At 31.3% G+C, this 21,053-nt stretch overlaps 1 protein-coding gene across 1 annotated transcript in view; it reads right to left on the bottom strand.

Moving 5' to 3' along the window:
• Nucleotides 1-20,349, bottom strand: part of LOC120420157 (uncharacterized) — a 289,113-nt gene extending 268,764 nt beyond the window's left edge. Inside the window, exons 1-2 of the mRNA XM_052711204.1 lie at nt 20,111-20,349; nt 1,538-2,257 (exon numbers count right to left, since the gene is read on the bottom strand). Of these exons, the coding sequence (XP_052567164.1) occupies nt 1,538-2,257; nt 20,111-20,116 (726 nt within the window). The 5' untranslated portion in view covers nt 20,117-20,349. The remainder of the gene's footprint in view (nt 1-1,537; nt 2,258-20,110) is intronic.
• Nucleotides 20,350-21,053: the final 704 nt, after the last annotated feature.

Below are 21,053 nucleotides of genomic sequence, written 5' to 3'. Positions count from 1 at the left end.
CAGTTAACAAAAAATTATATCTTTTTTTAGCTGTGGCACAAGTTGGTCACAATTAATATCAAGGTGCTGCCAATTTTTCGAAAAAAGTATAATAATGGTCACGACTTCCATAATTGCCATGATTTTCCGACAGACGATATAAATTTTGTTCCGTTGACAATATTTTCACAAAATTCTTTCTTCAAGTTGTTTAGAATACGTTGCACGTTTTGATACATTTTGGTAACTATTTGTCTCTTCCTTTTAAAGTTATGAAAATCATCACTTATCAATGATTCTCAACCAGGAAGTCAATAATTGCTTCACAAAATTAAATAATTTTTGAGACATATTTGATTTCGATCAAAAATTCCTTCTGGACCTTAAAGAAGGGTACAGCTAGCATATGATGATTCGTTTTGGTGCGGAAATTCGCAAAATTGAACTAAATACAGAGCATTTCAGAATGATGATCAATTTTCTTTGAAAATGATTGACGGCTTCACAATTTAGTTGTCAATAAAAAGAAAAAAAAAACATTTTCCAATTTCTCGATTAAAATTAATTCTAAAATCTTCAAACCAGCCCTAATATTTTTTTATTTATTTTTTTGACCACATCAAATGTTGGGGTTAATTTGAAAACCTTGAAATAAAATCTTCGGAAGATCGGAATTGGCAAGAAACAATTTAAGCTTAACCCTCAACAAACCTAACCCCGCCTCTAAACGGGCTTCGATTTAAAAAAATATCACTAAAATACTCCATCTACTACCAATTTTTGAACGTTTAAAGCATTGAAAAGAAGAACTCTTACTCTTAAAATTTTAGAAAATTCTTGAATTTTTTTTTTGAATGTTTTACTTGTTTTATGTGACTTTGCCAATGTTTTCAAAAAAAAATATTTTTTAGGTGTCAACTTGGGCTGTGTTTTTTACTAGCATTTCCTATATTTTTAGTAAAAAAAAGTATACAGCAATGTCTCAGATAATGCCTCTACTCATTTTTTACGATTTAAATGATAATGGTGCCTTTCTATAGCAGAATATTGAAAAAGTGGCTGTCAAAACATGAAAAAAATAGATAGGCAAAATATAACATTTTAGGACATAGGAGGTGGTAGAATAGGCCAAATACTACCAAAAACATACATATACTAAACAAGATAAAAGCAAATTAAATTACAAAAATGAAACATGAAAAACATAAAACAAAAGAAGTAATTTTTTTCGTTGAACAAAAATTACTAAAAGTGACCTTCTAAACACGGGAAAAAATAAAAATTTCCAAAAAAATTGAGCAGTAGAGGGTTAAGGTTAAGCTAGGAGGACAGAACAAGATTGCACACAAGTTAGCAACTACTTTTTTTTATAAATTAATGAAAACTTGAACATAAAAATGAATAGATCAAGAAACTAATTCCATATTGTTTCTCGCTAAATTATTTATCCCTACAATCAACTGCCATTATCGCCAATTGAGACCAAACGAATCTCGCCCCCTCCCCTACCCTCAGCCATTTCTTTTATAGTGCCAATCATCGCTCAGCCACCACTTACCTGATAATCGGCAAAGCTGCTGCTGCCGCTGTCATTGACGCCGAGCATCATGTTGGAGTTGAGCAGATCATCCTCGTAAAAGCTGGCCCCAAAGCCAGCAGCACCAAGAGCGGGTACGGCCGAGCTGGTCATCCGACCTCCTCCCCCGGGTCCAACCGCCGTTTCCACGCCAAGCAAACTGAACGGCAACAGCGGAACCAGGGGACGGTCCTTCCAGTCCAGATATGGTGGGAAAAACCCCGCCGACGCTGGCCCAGAGTAGCTGCCATTAGAGTAAATATTATTACTATTCCAATAACCGTTGACACTGGAGTTGGCGGCCGGATCCAGCGTCGGAGGTGGCGCCACCATTGTCGTCCCCGAATGATGAAACCCGTAGCCGCCGTAAGGGTAGCTGTACCGATTGTGGCCCACGACGGACTTGCTCCGGTAATTCCACTCGGAAAAGCTCCGTTTCAGAGCAGCGGAGGAAGAGGGCAGGTAGTTGTTGTTGTTCTGGATGTGGTGGTGGTGGTGCGAGGAAGAGGAGCCACTTCCGAGGTCCCCCGGGCTACCGTCGTTGGAGTCGTCCAGCGACGAGTCGGTGTCGGACGCGTTGTTGTCGTACGGTGTCCACAGCATGGAGGAGAGGGCTTCCTCCACGTCCGGTGGTTTGCGGAACGGACGAGATTGGTTCATTTTATGGTCGTCGGCACCGGTGTTGGTGAAGGAGGTGGGGTTCTGCAAAGTGAGAAGAAGAAGAAGAAAGCACAGGATATGAGCTTTTTATTCTAATTCCGGACAGTGAAGAATGAGGGGATTTAATTACGATTGCTGATGTCGATGGGATCGAGCCATTAGCTTTAAGGTCATTGTTATGGGAAAGGATACAATACGATTTTTATTAGAAAGTATAATAAGTCTTGAACAAAGAGAGATATTCGATACACATTTGAACATTTAAGATTGAATAAAAAAATAGTTTGTAGCTGGCGTGGCCATTCCGCTGTTTGCTTTGTATGACTATTTGGCTTTAGGACACTCGAGTATAGAGCAATTCTCCACTAAACCCGGAAATGGATTTTACTTATATTTTTTTATTTGGCTCAAACTTGGTGGGAGCTTTCCCTATCACCAAAGAAGTTATTTAGTGCCATTGGTTCGCCCATACACATTTCCATACAATTTTAGCAGCTGTTCATACAAAAATGGTACGTACATATTCGAAAATCTGTAACTTTTCAAGTTTTTTTTTTATTTATTTGGTGTCTTCGGTAAAGTTGCAGGTATTGATGAGGACTATTCACTAAAAATGGTACACGGAAAAATATTGGTGATTTTTTTAACAAAAATGCATTTCCCAAAATCATTTATTTTATTTTATTTTATTTTTAATATGTTTCAGGGGACAAAACCCCAAATCTTTTAAGCCATTCAGAAATATGGACTTAAATTTTGCCGATGAGCTATATTTTTTTAAATAGTGATTTTTGTAAAAAAAATAAATCTTGCACATAAAATTTTTTGACCTAATTTTTTATGTAAAATCGAATTTGCAATCAACAAATACTGTAGCATTTTTTTAATAGGTGCACCGTTTTCAAAACTCAACCATTCAAAGTTAAATTTTGTACGATAAATTCGAGTTTTTTGACTTATTAAAATAGTGTCCATGGTTGTTCATTCCCAAAAATATCTTTTACGAAAAGTTCAGAAAATCTCCTACAATTTCGTCTAAGAAACATTGAAGATTGGATGACAGGTTACTGAGATACAGCGGATAAATCAAGACTAACAATTCAAAAAGGCGTAATATTGAATATTTGGCCCTCTTGAAAAGTTAGTCTTGATTAAAAAAAAATTTCACGAATGTTTCATATTTTAACTTTGAAAATCGGACCATTAGATGCTGAGATATCGACATTAGAAAATGGAGGGTTTTTTGGGTGAGACTCAAAAAAAAAACAATTTTTCTCTTTTTTTTCTTTAAGCCGCTTTATCTCAGCAACCAGTGGTCCAATCTTCAATGTTTCTTAGATGGAATTGTAGGAAATTTTCTGAACTTTTAGAAAAAATATGTTCAGGAATCGACAATCATGGACACTTTTTTTAAATAGTAAAAAAAAAACCGGAATTTATCGGACAAAATTTAACTTTGAATGGTTATATTTTGAAAACGGTGCAATTAATAAAAAAATGTGTAAAGTACTTTTCGAAACAGCTTCTTTGGTGATAGGCCCCCACAAAGTTTGAACCAAATAAAAACATAAAAACTCTTTTTGTGTCAATATTTTGAAACATGTACAAACAGTTTTTGACTGTTTTTGCAGTTTATAAAAGTATTTTTAAGGAACTTTTTATAGAAATCATCTTTTTGTGAGCTTTTTATGACAAAATGTTCGGCTTGAGTTTCTGAACAAAACGTAGTACTACGTTTCTATGAAACTTTGCTTTGTGCATTTTTTATTACAATTTTTTATAGATCCCAAATGGGTGTTCAATTTTTTTAACATGCTTTATTTAAGGGAATCAAACAGTGTGCAGATAGCATTGAGATCTTTGAAGGTATTGTTATATGGTAGTTTAAAGTATTAATTAGATTTAACCGATTCTATTTAGACACACATTACATTATACTAAACATAGCCACACGACACATATGAAAAACAAGCTGGAGCGTTTGGTACGGTATGTCAACGCATCTATCCTTCCTTGCAGCTTCTGTGAAATGTGATGCGTTCTCAGAATCCTCTCTGTGGTAATCATAGGGCTGGCTGCTTTTATTTTCTTCGTTGCTCGGATGTACTGCGGTTTGGTCCTAAAGTTGAGTTAAGATTTTTATTTTTTATTGCACACAACGGTTAGGCTTTTTCAGCGCAGTTATTCATGTACAAACAGATTAAAATTGATTTTATAATTAATTTTGAAATAATTGGATCATAGCCTTTCTTGACAGAAAGTATTTTGTTCGACAGCTATCAACAGCGTGTTCCGAGGGGACTACAGTTGATCATTCGCAAAATATGGATTAGTCAATTTATTTATGTTATGCATGAAAAAAAAATCATCAGAAAAGGATCTCTGGCAAGTCTTTTGCGGTTGTATGTTAAAAATTTAAGTGTTTTTAAAGGACGGTTTAGATCGTCATTTGGTAGTAAAAAATTCTCGTCGCTATTAATGATTTCAAGAGCGGCTTTTTTGGAAAATGAACCCACGAGTAATGTACTCTCGGTAAGGCGTCATCCATAAATTATGTCACGCTAAAATCTGCCAAAATTAATCCCCCCTCTCCCATATGTCACATTTTTTTCACGCTGGCTCCGATCCCCCCTCGAAAAGTACGTCACGCATTGTCGGACCCCCCCCCCCTCCCCTCACATCTAGATTAAATTTTCAAAAGGTCCTATCTGTATAGGAAACCTATGACATATAGGTTGTTTTGAAAGTTTACTTTAGCTATTGTTGCATGATTTGTAAATGTAGGATTATTTTTTAATTCGGAGTTCAATCGAGGAAGTTTTTAATTTTTACAGGTTGTGTTTGTGCCTCGAACATCGGGAAACGATATGCAAAACGAGCATCGGTTTTGATCTTAGTTCCGGTGTCCAGAATGTCCTGCAACGACGCGTGGTTTGCTGTTCATCAGCGATATGATCTTGATTTCATAGGCGTTAGAAATGATCAATTCCGTCAGGACAGTGGAATATCTCGTAACGAGCTGTCGCGTTGAGATAGCGGGCAAATTCTTCAACAAGATTAACTTCAGGTCCCCGGCAATCGCCTTCTACGCACGAATTCCAGGAACTTCTTGGCGAAAGATTTAAGAGGGGTGCCATCGAGGTATCTCGACTGGTCGGGAAACATCCTCTTCGGATCAAAGAATTGATCAAAAATGTGCACACCATGACGCTTAAAGTCATTTCGTCTAAACAATAATCATTTCCTCGTTCGTAGATATGAACGCCACGTCGTTGTACCGCTTGCTTAGCAGAAAACTTAGGTATGAATGCTTTGTAGGAAATTCTCGTTTTAGATCCAGTACTTAAAAGCACAATCAACCTAGTGCTGACGGTAAGGGACCCTACCAGATGTCCGTAGTTCTTCCAAACCGATATGTTAGAGCTCGTGTAGTCCACAATCCCCAACGAGGGGAGCCTCACTCTATTCACAACCAAGTCCCAAACGAAACGGCTGTTGGTGGAAATCCGTGGAGTTGGTTCCGGTTGCAGTTTGTTGTAGATTGTTTGCAAAAGTTGACTGCTGCTTCCCGGTGGATCACTGCAAGCATGATACAGCCAGTAATCGAAGGTTTTCACCTGTTTCGAAGCTAGGTACTTGACCAATGAAGTGATATAATTGAATAATTTTTCGTGGTGTGAATAGTTTTCTATGTTAAGGGTCCTAACAGAAAATCTAGCAGAGAATACAAGTAGTAAGACAAGTTTACAGGCAGACTTCATTGTGATGACTAACATTTTTCACAGTATGTCAACTTTTTTTCATTACATTAATGACCCTGATAAGAAAAAATGATGATCTCTGAGGTCGTACCAAATTAAAATGATTTGATTTCACGTTGATTTGATTTTCATTTCAAATTTCATCCAAGCAAAAAGTCTGGAACGGTTTGCTCAACAACTTGTTGTTGCTTGCTACCAAGGCCATGAAGTCGGAGTTCAAATTCTGCGATGGCAAATTGGCAAATGATTCTTTAGAAGAAATCTCAGATTTGAAAAATTCCAATTCCCGCCCCCACATCGAACATGCCAATCCCAACCCAACGACTGTGTACCATATGACATAATTAAGCTTTAAAACTCTCCGTACGGGGAGCGTGGCCCACGGGAGGATGAAAAAAGCTCATTAGTGCTAATCTTTTCCAGTGAGTGCGCAGAGCTTTTTATAGCGAGCGCGATGGTTTTCATTTGCTACGAGTCCTTCTTGGAGCGGGATTCTTTATACGATTCTTGCCACAAGGGGTTAAGGAGGAAAAAAAAAGTGCTTGTAAAAGCTTTCTTCTGTACTGAGTGGAACACTTGCCTGGCGGAGGGTTTTCCCGTGCGTTTGTCTTAGAACACACACTCACGTACGTACACACAAAGAGCTTAAAAGCTTGTCAAGGGTAAAACATTGAAAAGTTAAAAGGATTTTTGGCGGGGAGTAGCAAGAATGTTAAATTGTATATCATCGTGCGTGTGATATCTTGTCGCACGACGATTTTTGGGGACAAAATGAGCTAAAGACACAATTTTGTGGAGTTTGCATTGTCACGCTGCGTATGGAAAAATTGGGCTTATATTTAAATTGTTATAAACTAATATAGATTTAATTTCAAGAGCTTTCAGCAAAGTTCTTTGTCATATTGGTTATGCATAGCATAACCTCCTTTCTGGCTCAAATCCTTTATTAAAGCCAGTCCTCGATGCAAAATTGAATTTCAAATTAAGATACATTCTAATTAAAATATTTCCCGGATAATTGGAAAAAAAGCAAAGTTGCTCAATAATCAAAAATGAGCGATTTTTTTTTTATTTTATTCCAATTGTTCAACCCCATTCCATCAGACATTAATAAATAACTTAAAATAAGCACCCAAGTGCGGTGAATAGAAAAGCGAAAAAGATTCCACAAAACAAACGCTGAAAATTTATTTATTTTCATAATTTGCATACACCGCACCATCAACAAACCTCCTACACTCGCCATCACCATGCTCACGATCATTCATTAGCATGGTCCACTTGGGGGTGAAGGTGTGGGGTAAAGTGGGCGGAAAATTGCTAATTCGCATCTTTTCCTTTTTTGCTTGCAGTGCTTTTCTTTCTTTTCTCTCTTTCTGTCGCAAGGGGACGCCAAAAAACGTAAAAAAATGACTTTTTCCCATTCCAACCCGTCATTTTGAAGTTGTTAAAGTGCAGAATAAAAGCTTGACAAAAAAAAGCTGCAAACAGTTGAATAAAAATTGCTTAGAGGGAACAATCCAGTCAGCAGTGATGCAGTTAAGGAGGTGGTAGAGGGGGGTGTTTGTTTTGGGTTGCTCTTGTCGGAAGTCTACAAACACCTAGAGGAGAGTCGACTGGCAGATGAAAAGAGAGGATAACGGGGGGGATGAAGTGGTTAACCACCCACCCCGCGGAGAAAAAAAAACTCGTCGGAATCGAGGGGTGTCAATGGAACAAAGTGCATGTCTCCACTCTCCTCGAGGGAAACCGAAAAGAACCGTCTCGACGACGAAAGCGATGTCACTGACTGTGTCCAAGAGTTTAATCACAGGCAGGGGTTCTTCAAGTTTTGAAGTTATAAATTTTAAAATTTTGAAGTTAATTCATCGACTTTTCAACTATTTAACTTTTCAACTTTTCAAATTTTCAACTTTTCAACTTTTCAACTTTTCAACTTTTCAACTTTTCAACTTTTCAACTTTTCAACTTTTCAACTTTTCAACTTTTCAACTTTTCAACTTTTCAACTTTTCAACTTTTCAACTTTTCAACTTTTTAACTTTTCAACTTTTCAACTTTTCAACTTTTCAACTTTTCAATTTTTCAACATTTCAACTTTTCAATTTTTCAACTTTTCAACTTTTTAACTTTTCAACTTTTCAAATATTCAACTTTTCAACTATTCAACTTTTAATTTTTTCAACTTTTCAACTTTTCAAATTTTCAACTTTTCAACTTTTCAACTTTTCAACTTTTCAACTTTTCAACTTTTCAACTTTTCAACTTTTCAACTTTTCAACTTTTCAACTTTTTAACTTTTCAACTTTTCAACTTTTCAACTTTTTAACTTTTCAACTTTTCAACTTTTCAACTTTTCAACTTTTCAACTTTTCAACTTTTCAACTTTTCAACTTTTCAACTTTTCAACTATTCAACTATTCAACTTTAAATTTTTTCAACTTTTCAACTTTTCAACTTTTCAACTTTTTAACTTTTCAAATTTTCAACTTTTCAACTTTTTAACTTTTAAACTTTTCAACTTTTCAACTTTTCAACTTTTCAACTTTTCAACTTTTCAACTTTTCAACTTTTCAACTTTTCAACTTTTCAACTTTTCAACTTTTCAACTTTTTAACTTTTCAACTTTTCAACTTTTCAACTTTTCAACTTTTCAACTTTTCAACTTTTCAACTTTTTAACTTTTCAACTTTTCAACTTTTCAACTTTTCAACTTTTCAACTTTTCAACTTTTCAACTTTTCAATTTTTCAACTTTTCAACTTTTCAACTTTTCAACTTTTCAACTTTTCAACTTTTCAACTTTTCAACTTTTCAACTTTTCAACTTTTCAACTTTTCAACTTTTCAACTTTTCAACTTTTCAACTTTTCAACTTTTCAACTTTTCAACTTTTCAACTTTTCAACTTTTCAACTTTTCAACTTTTCAACTTTTCAACTTTTCAACTTTTCAACTTTTCAACTTTTCAACTTTTCAACTTTTTAACTTTTCAACTTTTCAAATATTCAACTTTTCAACTATTCAACTTTTAATTTTTTCAACTTTTCAACTTTTCAAATTTTCAACTTTTCAACTTTTCAACTTTTCAACTTTTCAACTTTTCAACTTTTCAACTTTTCAACTTTTCAACTTTTCAACTTTTCAACTTTTCAACTTTTCAACTTTTCAACTTTTCAACTTTTCAACTTTTCAACTTTTTAACTTTTCAACTTTTCAACTTTTCAACTTTTCAACTTTTCAACTTTTCAACTTTTCAAATTTTCAACTTTTCAACTTTTCAACTTTTCAACTTTTCAACTTTTCAACTTTTCAACTTTTCAAATTTTCAATTTTTCAACTTTTCAACTTTTCAACTTTTCAACTTTTCAACTTTTCAACTTTTCAACTTTTCAACTTTTCAACTTTTCAACTTTTTAACTTTTCAACTTTTCAACTTTTCAACTTTTCAACTTTTCAACTTTTCAACTTTTCAACTTTTCAACTTTTCAACTTTTCAACTTTTCAACTTTTCAACTTTTCAACTTTTCAACTTTTCAACTTTTCAACTTTTCAACTTTTCAACTTTTCAACTTTTCAACTTTTCAACTTTTCAACTTTTCAACTTTTCAACTTTTCAACTTTTCAACTTTTCAACTTTTCAACTTTTCAACTTTTCAACTTTTCAACTTTTCAACTTTTCAACTTTTCAACTTTTCAACTTTTCAACTTTTCAACTTTTCAACTTTTCAACTTTTCAACTTTTCAACTTTTCAACTTTTCAACTTTTCAACTTTTCAACTTTTCAACTTTTAAACTTTTCAACTTTTCAACTTTTCAACTTTTCAACTTTTCAACTTTTCAACTTTTCAACTTTTCAACTTTTCAACTTTTCAACTTTTCAACTTTTCAACTTTTCAACTTTTCAACTTTTCAACTTTTCAACTTTTTAACTTTTCAACTTTTCAACTTTTCAACTTTTCAACTTTTCAACTTTTCAACTTTTCAACTTTTCAACTTTTCAACTTTTCTACTTTTCTACTTTTCTACTTTTCAACTTTTCAACTTTTCAACTTTTCAACTTTTCAACTTTTCAACTTTTCAACTTTTCAACTTTTCAACTTTTCAACTTTTCAACTTTTCAACTTTTCAACTTTTCAATTTTTCAACATTTCAACTTTTCAATTTTTCAACTTTTCAACTTTTTAACTTTTCAACTTTTCAAATATTCAACTTTTCAACTATTCAACTTTTAATTTTTTCAACTTTTCAACTTTTCAAATTTTCAACTTTTCAACTTTTCAACTTTTCAACTTTTCAACTTTTCAACTTTTCAACTTTTCAACTTTTCAACTTTTCAACTTTTCAACTTTTCAACTTTTCAACTTTTCAACTTTTCAACTTTTCAACTTTTCAACTTTTCAACTTTTCAACTTTTCAACTTTTCAACTTTTCAACTTTTCAACTTTTTAACTTTTCAACTTTTCAACTTTTCAACTTTTTAACTTTTCAACTTTTCAACTTTTCAACTTTTCAACTTTTCAACTTTTCAACTTTTCAACTTTTCAACTTTTCAACTTTTCAACTTTTCAACATTTCAACTTTTCAATTTTTCAACTTTTCAACTTTTTAACTTTTCAACTTTTCAAATATTCAACTTTTCAACTATTCAACTTTTAATTTTTTCAACTTTTCAACTTTTCAAATTTTCAACTTTTCAACTTTTCAACTTTTCAACTTTTCAACTTTTCAACTTTTCAACTTTTCAACTTTTCAACTTTTCAACTTTTCAACTTTTCAACTTTTCAACTTTTCAACTTTTCAACTTTTCAACTTTTCAACTTTTCAACTTTTCAACTTTTCAACTTTTCAACTTTTCAACTTTTTAACTTTTCAACTTTTCAACTTTTCAACTTTTTAACTTTTCAACTTTTCAACTTTTCAACTTTTCAACTTTTCAACTTTTCAACTTTTCAACTTTTCAATTTTTAAACTTTTCAACTTTTTAACTTTTCAACTTTTCAAATATTCAACTTTTCAACTATTCAACTTTTAATTTTTTCAACTTTTCAACTTTTCAAATTTTCAACTTTTCAACTTTTCAACTTTTCAACTTTTCAACTTTTCAACTTTTCAACTTTTCAACTTTTCAACTTTTCAACTTTTCAACTTTTCAACTTTTCAACTTTTCAACTTTTCAACTTTTCAACTTTTCAACTTTTTAACTTTTCAACTTTTCAACTTTTTAACTTTTCAACTTTTCAACTTTTCAACTTTTCAACTTTTCAACTTTTCAACTTTTCAACTTTTCAACTTTTCAACTTTTCAACTTTTCAACTTTTCAACTTTTCAACTTTTCAACTTTTCAACTATTCAACTATTCAACTTTTCAACTTTTCAACTTTAAATTTTTTCAACTTTTCAACTTTTCAACTTTTCAACTTTTCAACTTTTCAACTTTTCAAATTTTCAACTTTTCAACTTTTTAACTTTTTAACTTTTCAACTTTTCAACTTTTCAACTTTTCAACTTTTCAACTTTTTAACTTTTCAACTTTTCAACTTTTCAACTTTTCAACTTTTCAACTTTTCAACTTTTCAACTTTTCAACTTTTCAACTTTTCAACTTTTCAACTTTTCAACTTTTCAACTTTTCAACTTTTCAACTTTTCAACTTTTCAACTTTTCAACTTTTCAACTTTTCAACTTTTCAACTTTTCAACTTTTCAACTTTTCAACTTTTCAACTTTTCAACTTTTTAACTTTTCAACTTTTCAACTTTTCAACTTTTCAACTTTTCAACTTTTTAACTTTTCAACTTTTCAAATTTTCAACTTTTCAACTTTTTAACTTTTTAACTTTTCAACTTTTCAACTTTTCAACTTTTCAACTTTTCAACTTTTCAACTTTTCAACTTTTCAACTTTTCAACTTTTCAACTTTTCAACTTTTCAACTTTTCAACTTTTTAACTTTTCAATTTTTCAACTTTTCAACTTTTCAACTTTTCAACTTTTCAACTTTTCAACTTTTCAACTTTTCAACTTTTCAACTTTTCAACTTTTTAACTTTTCAACTTTTCAAATATTCAACTTTTCAACTATTCAACTTTTAATTTTTTCAACTTTTCAACTTTTCAAATTTTCAACTTTTCAACTTTTCAACTTTTCAACTTTTCAACTTTTCAACTTTTCAACTTTTCAACTTTTCAACTTTTCAACTTTTCAACTTTTCAACTTTTCAACTTTTCAACTTTTCAACTTTTCAACTTTTCAACTTTTCAACTTTTCAACTTTTCAACTTTTCAACTTTTTAACTTTTCAACTTTTCAACTTTTCAACTTTTTAACTTTTCAACTTTTCAACTTTTCAACTTTTCAACTTTTCAACTTTTCAACTTTTCAACTTTTCAACTTTTCAACTTTTCAACTTTTCAACTATTCAACTATTCAACTTTTCAACTTTTCAACTTTAAATTTTTTCAACTTTTCAACTTTTCAACTTTTCAACTTTTCAACTTTTCAACTTTTCAAATTTTCAACTTTTCAACTTTTTAACTTTTTAACTTTTCAACTTTTCAACTTTTCAACTTTTCAACTTTTCAACTTTTTAACTTTTCAACTTTTCAACTTTTCAACTTTTCAACTTTTCAACTTTTCAACTTTTCAACTTTTCAACTTTTCAACTTTTCAACTTTTCAACTTTTCAACTTTTCAACTTTTCAACTTTTCAACTTTTCAACTTTTCAACTTTTCAACTTTTCAACTTTTCAACTTTTCAACTTTTCAACTTTTCAACTTTTCAACTTTTCAACTTTTTAACTTTTCAACTTTTCAACTTTTCAACTTTTCAACTTTTCAACTTTTTAACTTTTCAACTTTTTAACTTTTCAACTTTTCAACTTTTTAACTTTTTAACTTTTCAACTTTTCAACTTTTCAACTTTTCAACTTTTCAACTTTTCAACTTTTCAACTTTTCAACTTTTCAACTTTTCAACTTTTCAACTTTTCAACTTTTCAACTTTTTAACTTTTCAATTTTTCAACTTTTCAACTTTTCAACTTTTCAACTTTTCAACTTTTCAACTTTTCAACTTTTCAACTTTTCAACTTTTTAACTTTTCAACTTTTCAAATATTCAACTTTTCAACTATTCAACTTTTAATTTTTTCAACTTTTCAACTTTTCAAATTTTCAACTTTTCAACTTTTCAACTTTTCAACTTTTCAACTTTTCAACTTTTCAACTTTTCAACTTTTCAACTTTTCAACTTTTCAACTTTTCAACTTTTCAACTTTTCAACTTTTCAACTTTTCAACTTTTCAACTTTTCAACTTTTCAACTTTTCAACTTTTCAACTTTTTAACTTTTCAACTTTTCAACTTTTCAACTTTTTAACTTTTCAACTTTTCAACTTTTCAACTTTTCAACTTTTCAACTTTTCAACTTTTCAACTTTTCAACTTTTCAACTTTTCAACTTTTCAACTTTTCAACTTTTCAACTTTTCAACTTTTCAACTTTTCAACTTTTCAACTTTTCAACTTTTCAACTTTTCAACTTTTCAACTTTTTAACTTTTCAATTTTTCAACTTTTCAACTTTTCAACTTTTCAACTTTTCAACTTTTCAACTTTTCAACTTTTCAACTTTTCAACTTTTTAACTTTTCAACTTTTCAAATTTTCAACTTTTCAACTTTTTAACTTTTTAACTTTTCAACTTTTCAACTTTTCAACTTTTCAACTTTTCAACTTTTCAACTTTTCAACTTTTCAACTTTTCAACTTTTCAACTTTTCAACTTTTCAACTTTTCAACTTTTCAACTTTTCAACTTTTCAAATTTTCAACTTTTCAACTTTTTAACTTTTTAACTTTTCAATTTTTCAACTTTTCAACTTTTCAACTTTTCAACTTTTCAACTTTTCAACTTTTCAACTTTTCAACTTTTCAACTTTTTAACTTTTCAACTTTTCAAATTTTCAACTTTTCAACTTTTTAACTTTTTAACTTTTCAACTTTTCAACTTTTCAACTTTTCAACTTTTCAACTTTTTAACTTTTCAATTTTTCAACTTTTCAACTTTTCAACTTTTCAAATATTCAACTTTTCAACTTTTCAACTTTTCAACTTTTCAACTTTTCAACTTTTTAACTTTTCAACTTTTCAAATATTCAACTTTTCAACTATTCAACTTTTAATTTTTTCAACTTTTCAACTTTTCAAATTTTCAACTTTTCAACTTTTCAACTTTTCAACTTTTCAACTTTTCAACTTTTCAACTTTTCAACTTTTCATTTTTTCAACTTTTCAACTTTTCAACTTTTCAACTTTTCAACTTTTCAACTTTTCAACTTTTCAACTTTTCAACTTTTCAACTTTTTAACTTTTCAACTTTTCAACTTTTCAACTTTTTAACTTTTCAACTTTTCAACTTTTCAACTTTTCAACTTTTCAACTTTTCAACTTTTCAACTTTTCAACTTTTCAACTTTTCAACTTTTCAACTTTTCAACTTTTTAACTTTTCAACTTTTCAACTTTTCAACTTTTCAACTATTCAACTTTTAATTTTTTCAACTTTTCAACTTTTCAAATTTTCAACTTTTCAACTTTTCAACTTTTCAACTTTTCAACTTTTCAACTTTTCAACTTTTCAACTTTTCAACTTTTCAACTTTTCAACTTTTCAACTTTTCAACTTTTCAACTTTTCAACTTTTCAACTTTTCAACTTTTCAACTTTTTAACTTTTCAACTTTTCAACTTTTCAACTTTTTAACTTTTCAACTTTTCAACTTTTCAACTTTTCAACTTTTCAACTTTTCAACTTTTCAACTTTTCAACTTTTCAACTTTTCAACTTTTCAACTTTTCAACTTTTCAACTTTTCAACTTTTCAACTTTTCAACTTTTCAACTTTTCAACTTTTCAACTTTTCAACTTTTCAACTTTTCAACTTTTTAACTTTTCAATTTTTCAACTTTTCAACTTTTCAACTTTTCAACTTTTCAACTTTTCAACTTTTCAACTTTTCAACTTTTCAACTTTTTAACTTTTCAACTTTTCAAATTTTCAACTTTTCAACTTTTTAACTTTTTAACTTTTCAACTTTTCAACTTTTCAACTTTTCAACTTTTCAACTTTTCAACTTTTCAACTTTTCAACTTTTCAACTTTTCAACTTTTCAACTTTTCAACTTTTCAACTTTTCAACTTTTCAACTTTTCAACTTTTCAACTTTTTAACTTTTCAATTTTTCAACTTTTCAACTTTTCAACTTTTCAACTTTTCAACTTTTCAACTTTTCAACTTTTCAACTTTTCAACTTTTTAACTTTTCAACTTTTCAAATTTTCAACTTTTCAACTTTTTAACTTTTTAACTTTTCAACTTTTCAACTTTTCAACTTTTCAACTTTTCAACTTTTCAACTTTTCAACTTTTCAACTATTCAACTATTCAACTTTTCAACTTTTCAACTTTTCAACTTTTCAAATTTTCAACTTTTCAACTTTTCAACTTTTCAACTTTTCAAATTTTCAACTTTTCAACTTTTTAACTTTTTAACTTTTCAACTTTTCAACTTTTCAACTTTTCAACTTTTCAACTTTTCAACTTTTCAACTTTTCAACTTTTCAACTTTTCAACTTTTCAACTTTTCAACTTTTCAACTTTTCAACTTTTCAACTTTTCAACTTTTCAACTTTTCAACTTTTCAACTTTTCAACTTTTCAACTTTTCAACTTTTTAACTTTTCAATTTTTCAACTTTTCAACTTTTCAACTTTTCAACTTTTCAACTTTTCAACTTTTCAACTTTTCAACTTTTCAACTTTTTAACTTTTCAACTTTTCAAATTTTCAACTTTTCAACTTTTTAACTTTTTAACTTTTCAACTTTTCAACTTTTCAACTTTTCAACTTTTCAACTTTTCAACTTTTCAACTTTTCAACTTTTCAACTTTTCAACTTTTCAACTTTTCAACTTTTCAACTTTTCAACTTTTTAACTTTTCAATTTTTCAACTTTTCAACTTTTCAACTTTTCAACTTTTCAACTTTTCAACTTTTCAACTTTTCAACTTTTCAACTTTTTAACTTTTCAACTTTTCAACATAATTCAAAAGTTGCATCTTTTTCCTTCTGCTCAATATTTTATTTTGAGGAAACCCTGCCCTCCAAACGGTGCTCAACTTTTTGAAACAATGAACCCTTCATAACGCTTGTGTGCATTCGCTTCTCTGTCGCACAAAGATCGCTCGGTTGACCATCCCCCGTGAGGGGAAGATAACCGCGCAAAAGAAGTCATGAAAAAAACGAGCCAAGATTTGTGAAGAATAGACACATAAATAAATTACGAAACAAAGTGGATACAGATAAAACCTTCCCGAGGGGGGTGCGACGACGTAAGGGGGTGAATTTTGGAGAATTTGCGGAAGCAAACAAAGAAAAAGTGAAAACGGTGGAAATTAAGCATTTGCAGTCTGCTGCGAACGGACTTTGGACGTTGGCGTCGAGTGGTGTCATTGCAGACGGAAATCATTGGCTAGTACCAAAAGTGATGATTGGACGTCGTCATCGTCGTTGTTTTTTTTTTTAACTTGGCAGAGAAGTGTTTAAATTACCTCAACAAATTTCTGATTGAAAAAATAAAAATGGGTAGTTGCAGATTCGAAAAGAACATTAAATTTCTCGTAAAATAACAAGTCCATTTTTATTTTTATTTTTGAAACTACGTAAGAATTTTTTATTCGATATTTTTTGGGGTTGTAAGTATGCCATCAAATTGGGCGTCCAATTTTACGGATGTGCGACAAAACGTCGAAGGATAGAAGGTCGAATGTACAAAAGGTCGATGCCAAAAGGTCGAATGTGAAAAAATGAAACAAAAAATAATAATCAAAAACTTCTAAAACATTCATAAAAAAAATGTTTTCTTACAAACCAATCCCGTGAAAAGAATAACTTCTAAACCATTTTTTCATTCCCTAAAAAATATTAGTTTTTTTAATATTGTTTTGTAATAATATTATGAGTTATCCCATTCTGTCAAACATAAGCAGTTCCTTAAAAAAGGGCGATTTAAAAAAAAGTGTTCCAAAGGCAACCTATTCTTGATTATCGAAATATTTTTGAGAGTTTTTATTTATTTTTTTCAAACATGAGCATTTCTATAAAAATACGACTTCTAAAAATTCTTTCTTTCAAAACATAAATGTTACATATTTTAACATTGTAAATCGGACCATTAGTTGATGAGATATCGACGTTAGAAAATGGTGGGTTGTTTGGGTGAGACTTAGAAAACATCAATTTTCCTGTTTTTAAATCTTTGCATGGCAATATCTCAGCAACTCAGAATCATATCAACAAAGTTCACAAAAGCAAAATATAGAGAATTTTCTCAGCTTTTCAAAAATATTTTTTTCAAAGGTGAGCAAACATGGGCACTTATTTTATAAAATGAATAACTGCAACTATTTTGAAAAAAAGTTACCTAAAAATGGCTATTACTAGAAAACGGTGCACTTTATCAAAATTTTACTAAAGATTTTTTTTTGATTAAAAATTCGATTTTACATCGAAAAATGGTGTTTAAAAAATTTTGCGACCAACATTTCAATTTTTTTAAATCAGTATTGATTCAAAAAATTATAACTCGGTCTAAGATTTTTTGCCCATTCTGGAACTTTCAGAAAAGTTGGCATTTGATTTCCTCTAAAACATATCAGAAAATAAAAAAAATTAAAAATAGTATTTTTTGCAAATCAAGTTTTAGTGGCAAAAAGTTAAATTAAAAATCACCAAAAAAAAATTATCTTGTATCATTTTTTTTTTCAGTGTAGTCCATATCCATACCTACAACTTTGCCGAAGACACCAAATCGATCAAAAAATTCCTTCAAAAGATACAGATTTTTGAATTTTCACATATCATTTTTGTATGGAAAGCTGCCAAATTTGTATGGAAAATTATATGAACGAACTAATGATGCAAAATGGCTTCTTTGGGCATACCGAAGGCACCAAAAAAGTTTCAGCCGGATTAAAAATACAAAAATTAAAATTAAAGAAAAAAGACCAATTTCGTAGAGAACTGCACTGTACTAGGTTTCTGTCAAACTTTAAATTGTTTACATGTTTCATCGCAAAATGTGCATAGTACCCAAGGGGTGTAAATACTTTTTTTACATACTGTAACTAGAGCGTACAATTTCCCGGGGTTACAAAATTCCCTGGAAACGGGAAATTTTTAACAAATTTCCCGGGAAATCCCGGGAATTCCCGGGAAATTTGGAATTTATCGAAAATTGATCGTAGCCTACTTCTGATTGATATTTTTCAACAAAATTGTATAGAACAGCAACTTTAATGTCCAAAATGAGTGTGGGGTCAATTAATGGCTTGACTGCTTTTAAAAATCATACAACTTTATAAAAATATTGAAATTTTATAATTTTATATGCTGTCTTTCAACTCCTACCAAATAAAAAAATGAATTGATTTTTTTTTGTTGAGAAGTATTATTTTTAAAATCAAATTTTGAATCAGTGAGTAAAATCCATGCTTCTCAACCATAAAAATGCTTTTAAATTTGTCTCTGTTACCATTTCAAGGGAATATGTTTAAGAATAACGTTGACTCATAAAGCAAAAAAATAAAATCATGCAGAAATTATGTTTTTCATGGCAAATAACTTGTTCTAGACCGTAATTTTATCAACAAAACTCATTTAAACGATTTTTAGGCAAAATTTTGACTTTTTATCAATTTCACCTAAAATTTATATGTATATTGTTAAAAAGCTTATAAACTAAGTTGAGTAAATTTACACATTGATTTTTTTTCTTCTTAAAAACTTATCAGCAACCTTAGTGATTGTGTAAAATTTGAACACTTTAAATCTGATTTTAACAACAAATACTTTGTACAAAGTCACCCCAAAATGCTAAATACAATTTTCAACGCCACTTTTTTTTTTCAAATACTATTGAAAAACATTTTTTCCAGCAATAGTGCATGGACCTTGTGTGGCCTTCCCCAGTATGTGTTGTACATCTTGAGACAAACCTTACCACTTGGAAAAAAATAAAAAAAAAACAGAATGAAATCTTAACTGTAACTCTTCAGGAACTTCAACTAATTTAACTGAATGTAGCTCACGTATGCAACAAAGTTGATAAGAATACAAATTTGCTCAAGATAAGTTTTCAATACAATAAATTGTGCTTTTATCACGAATCTTCTATTTCAATTTTAAAAAGTGAATGGTATTAATCTTTTTTTTTTATTGAGCTTATTTTATCTAACTAAATTGAAAGAAAGCTTGGCTTGCAACCTATCAATTCATTCGTGACCATGGTTGACATCAGTCGATTTCTAGTTCTAGCAGCAATGCATATTAGCTTTATATCCTCCGAGAATATACAACATCAGCAAGCTTTGGCCAACTACGTCGTTCAAATGATAGAATACCTCGCATCGCAACAAACGAGATCCTTCGGCTGTATCATGCTTGCAGTAACCCACCGGGGAGCAGTCGACTTTTGCAGATGATCTACGCTGGGCTGAATCCAAAACCAATCGTTCGGCTCATGACAAACAGCCGGTTCAATTGGTCGAGTGTTAGTATAGAATGGAAACTGCCGTCTACAGCATTGCCTAGGCGTTCTCTGATGCGAGATTCTTACACGAAACTTTGTGTCCGAAGGTTCAAGCAATCCAAACGTCTTTTTACACCTCAGTTTCCACCCATCCCGGCACTCGAACTGATGAACTTTGGATTGGAAGTTCAAATTCCAACCAGCGACTCCACCGAGACAAGACCCAGGGAGACGAGTGTAGCACACCTGGACTGAGCTATCAACCTAAACTCTAATCCCGGTGGTAGAATGTCAAAGTTCTGAAATCCCACCTGAAAACACACAAACCTTAAGTTCAAATGCAAACAGATCGATCCCAGCAGATTTGCTTTCACCCCCAATTACCCCCAATGCCCTCATCAGTGAATAATTAAACTCATGTGTGAGTTACAATAAATCTTTCCCACAAACACCCTCCTCAACCGAGCGGGAGGTGCTCCCCTCCCACTCGAAGGTAAAAAGTTCGTTTGTCCCAGGGTTGAAGAGCGATTCTCCCTAACCCACCCTAAATCGTCTGATTAAAAATTCCATTACCATCATCAAAGTTGTTCCGGCCGTCGCAGCAGCAGCAGCAGCTGAAGCACTGGGTCCATGTTTGCTGCCCTCTGGTCAACTCCGGTCGTCGATCCAGCAGCAATCCGTTTTATCCAAACACACGTCACATGTGGGTCGATTTTTTTACTCTTCACTTTTTTTTCGCTACACTGAGTTGACCCAAAGTTTGAAGTAATGTAATTACACTTGCCGAATCCTGACCCCGCTGGATTGCACCAGGATCAGAACGTCGATGTCGTTGGTACGGCAACACTCTCACACCGAGCAGTCGCGGGGGCGCGTTCGCCAAAAACTTTCGCCATAAATAAGACCATAAATCAAAACAAACTTTTATGTTGCTTCTGGTGCCTGCTCCTGCCGGGGGTTTCCGCGGCAGGACCTGGTGCTGCTCCACTAAATATGCACCAGGATCGGCTGTGTGTTTCCCTCGTAACGCTGTCGGGTACTTGTGGGTTGAAACTTTTATATTTCTCGAAACACTTCCGCCAGGATTTCGAAACTGCAACCCGAATTTGTAATGGAACGGTGTTAGGAAATATGAGCTTGTGAAGAAAAATAACCATCGGGTTGAATTTGATATCAACAACATTTTTGTTATAACATTGGAACTCCAAAACTACTAGCATAGCATATTGGTGTCCACCGGTAGATTATACTCAGTTATTGATCAAAACCTCCAAGAAAACTTCAAAATGTTTTCAAAGGAACATTTGAAAAATGTTGGAACTAGAATGATAAAGATTTGTTCATTTCAGTTATCGATCATTAGGATACTAAGTGATTTATCACAAGAAAATTGTCAAGTGTTCATATTTAATTATCTATTTCAAATTAAAGTTATTTGAGTTGTGAAAAATCTGTTGAGGTTTTCAGAATGTGTCAAGATAGCACGACAAGTTTGAAATATCTTTCATAAAAAGAG

The sequence above is a fragment of the Culex pipiens genome, chromosome 3 (assembly GCF_016801865.2).
Source record: "Culex pipiens pallens isolate TS chromosome 3, TS_CPP_V2, whole genome shotgun sequence".
Classification (NCBI taxonomy): domain Eukaryota; kingdom Metazoa; phylum Arthropoda; class Insecta; order Diptera; family Culicidae; genus Culex; species Culex pipiens.
The sequence above is the reverse complement of the archived record's forward strand: the minus strand, read 5'-3'. Positions and strand labels throughout refer to the sequence as shown.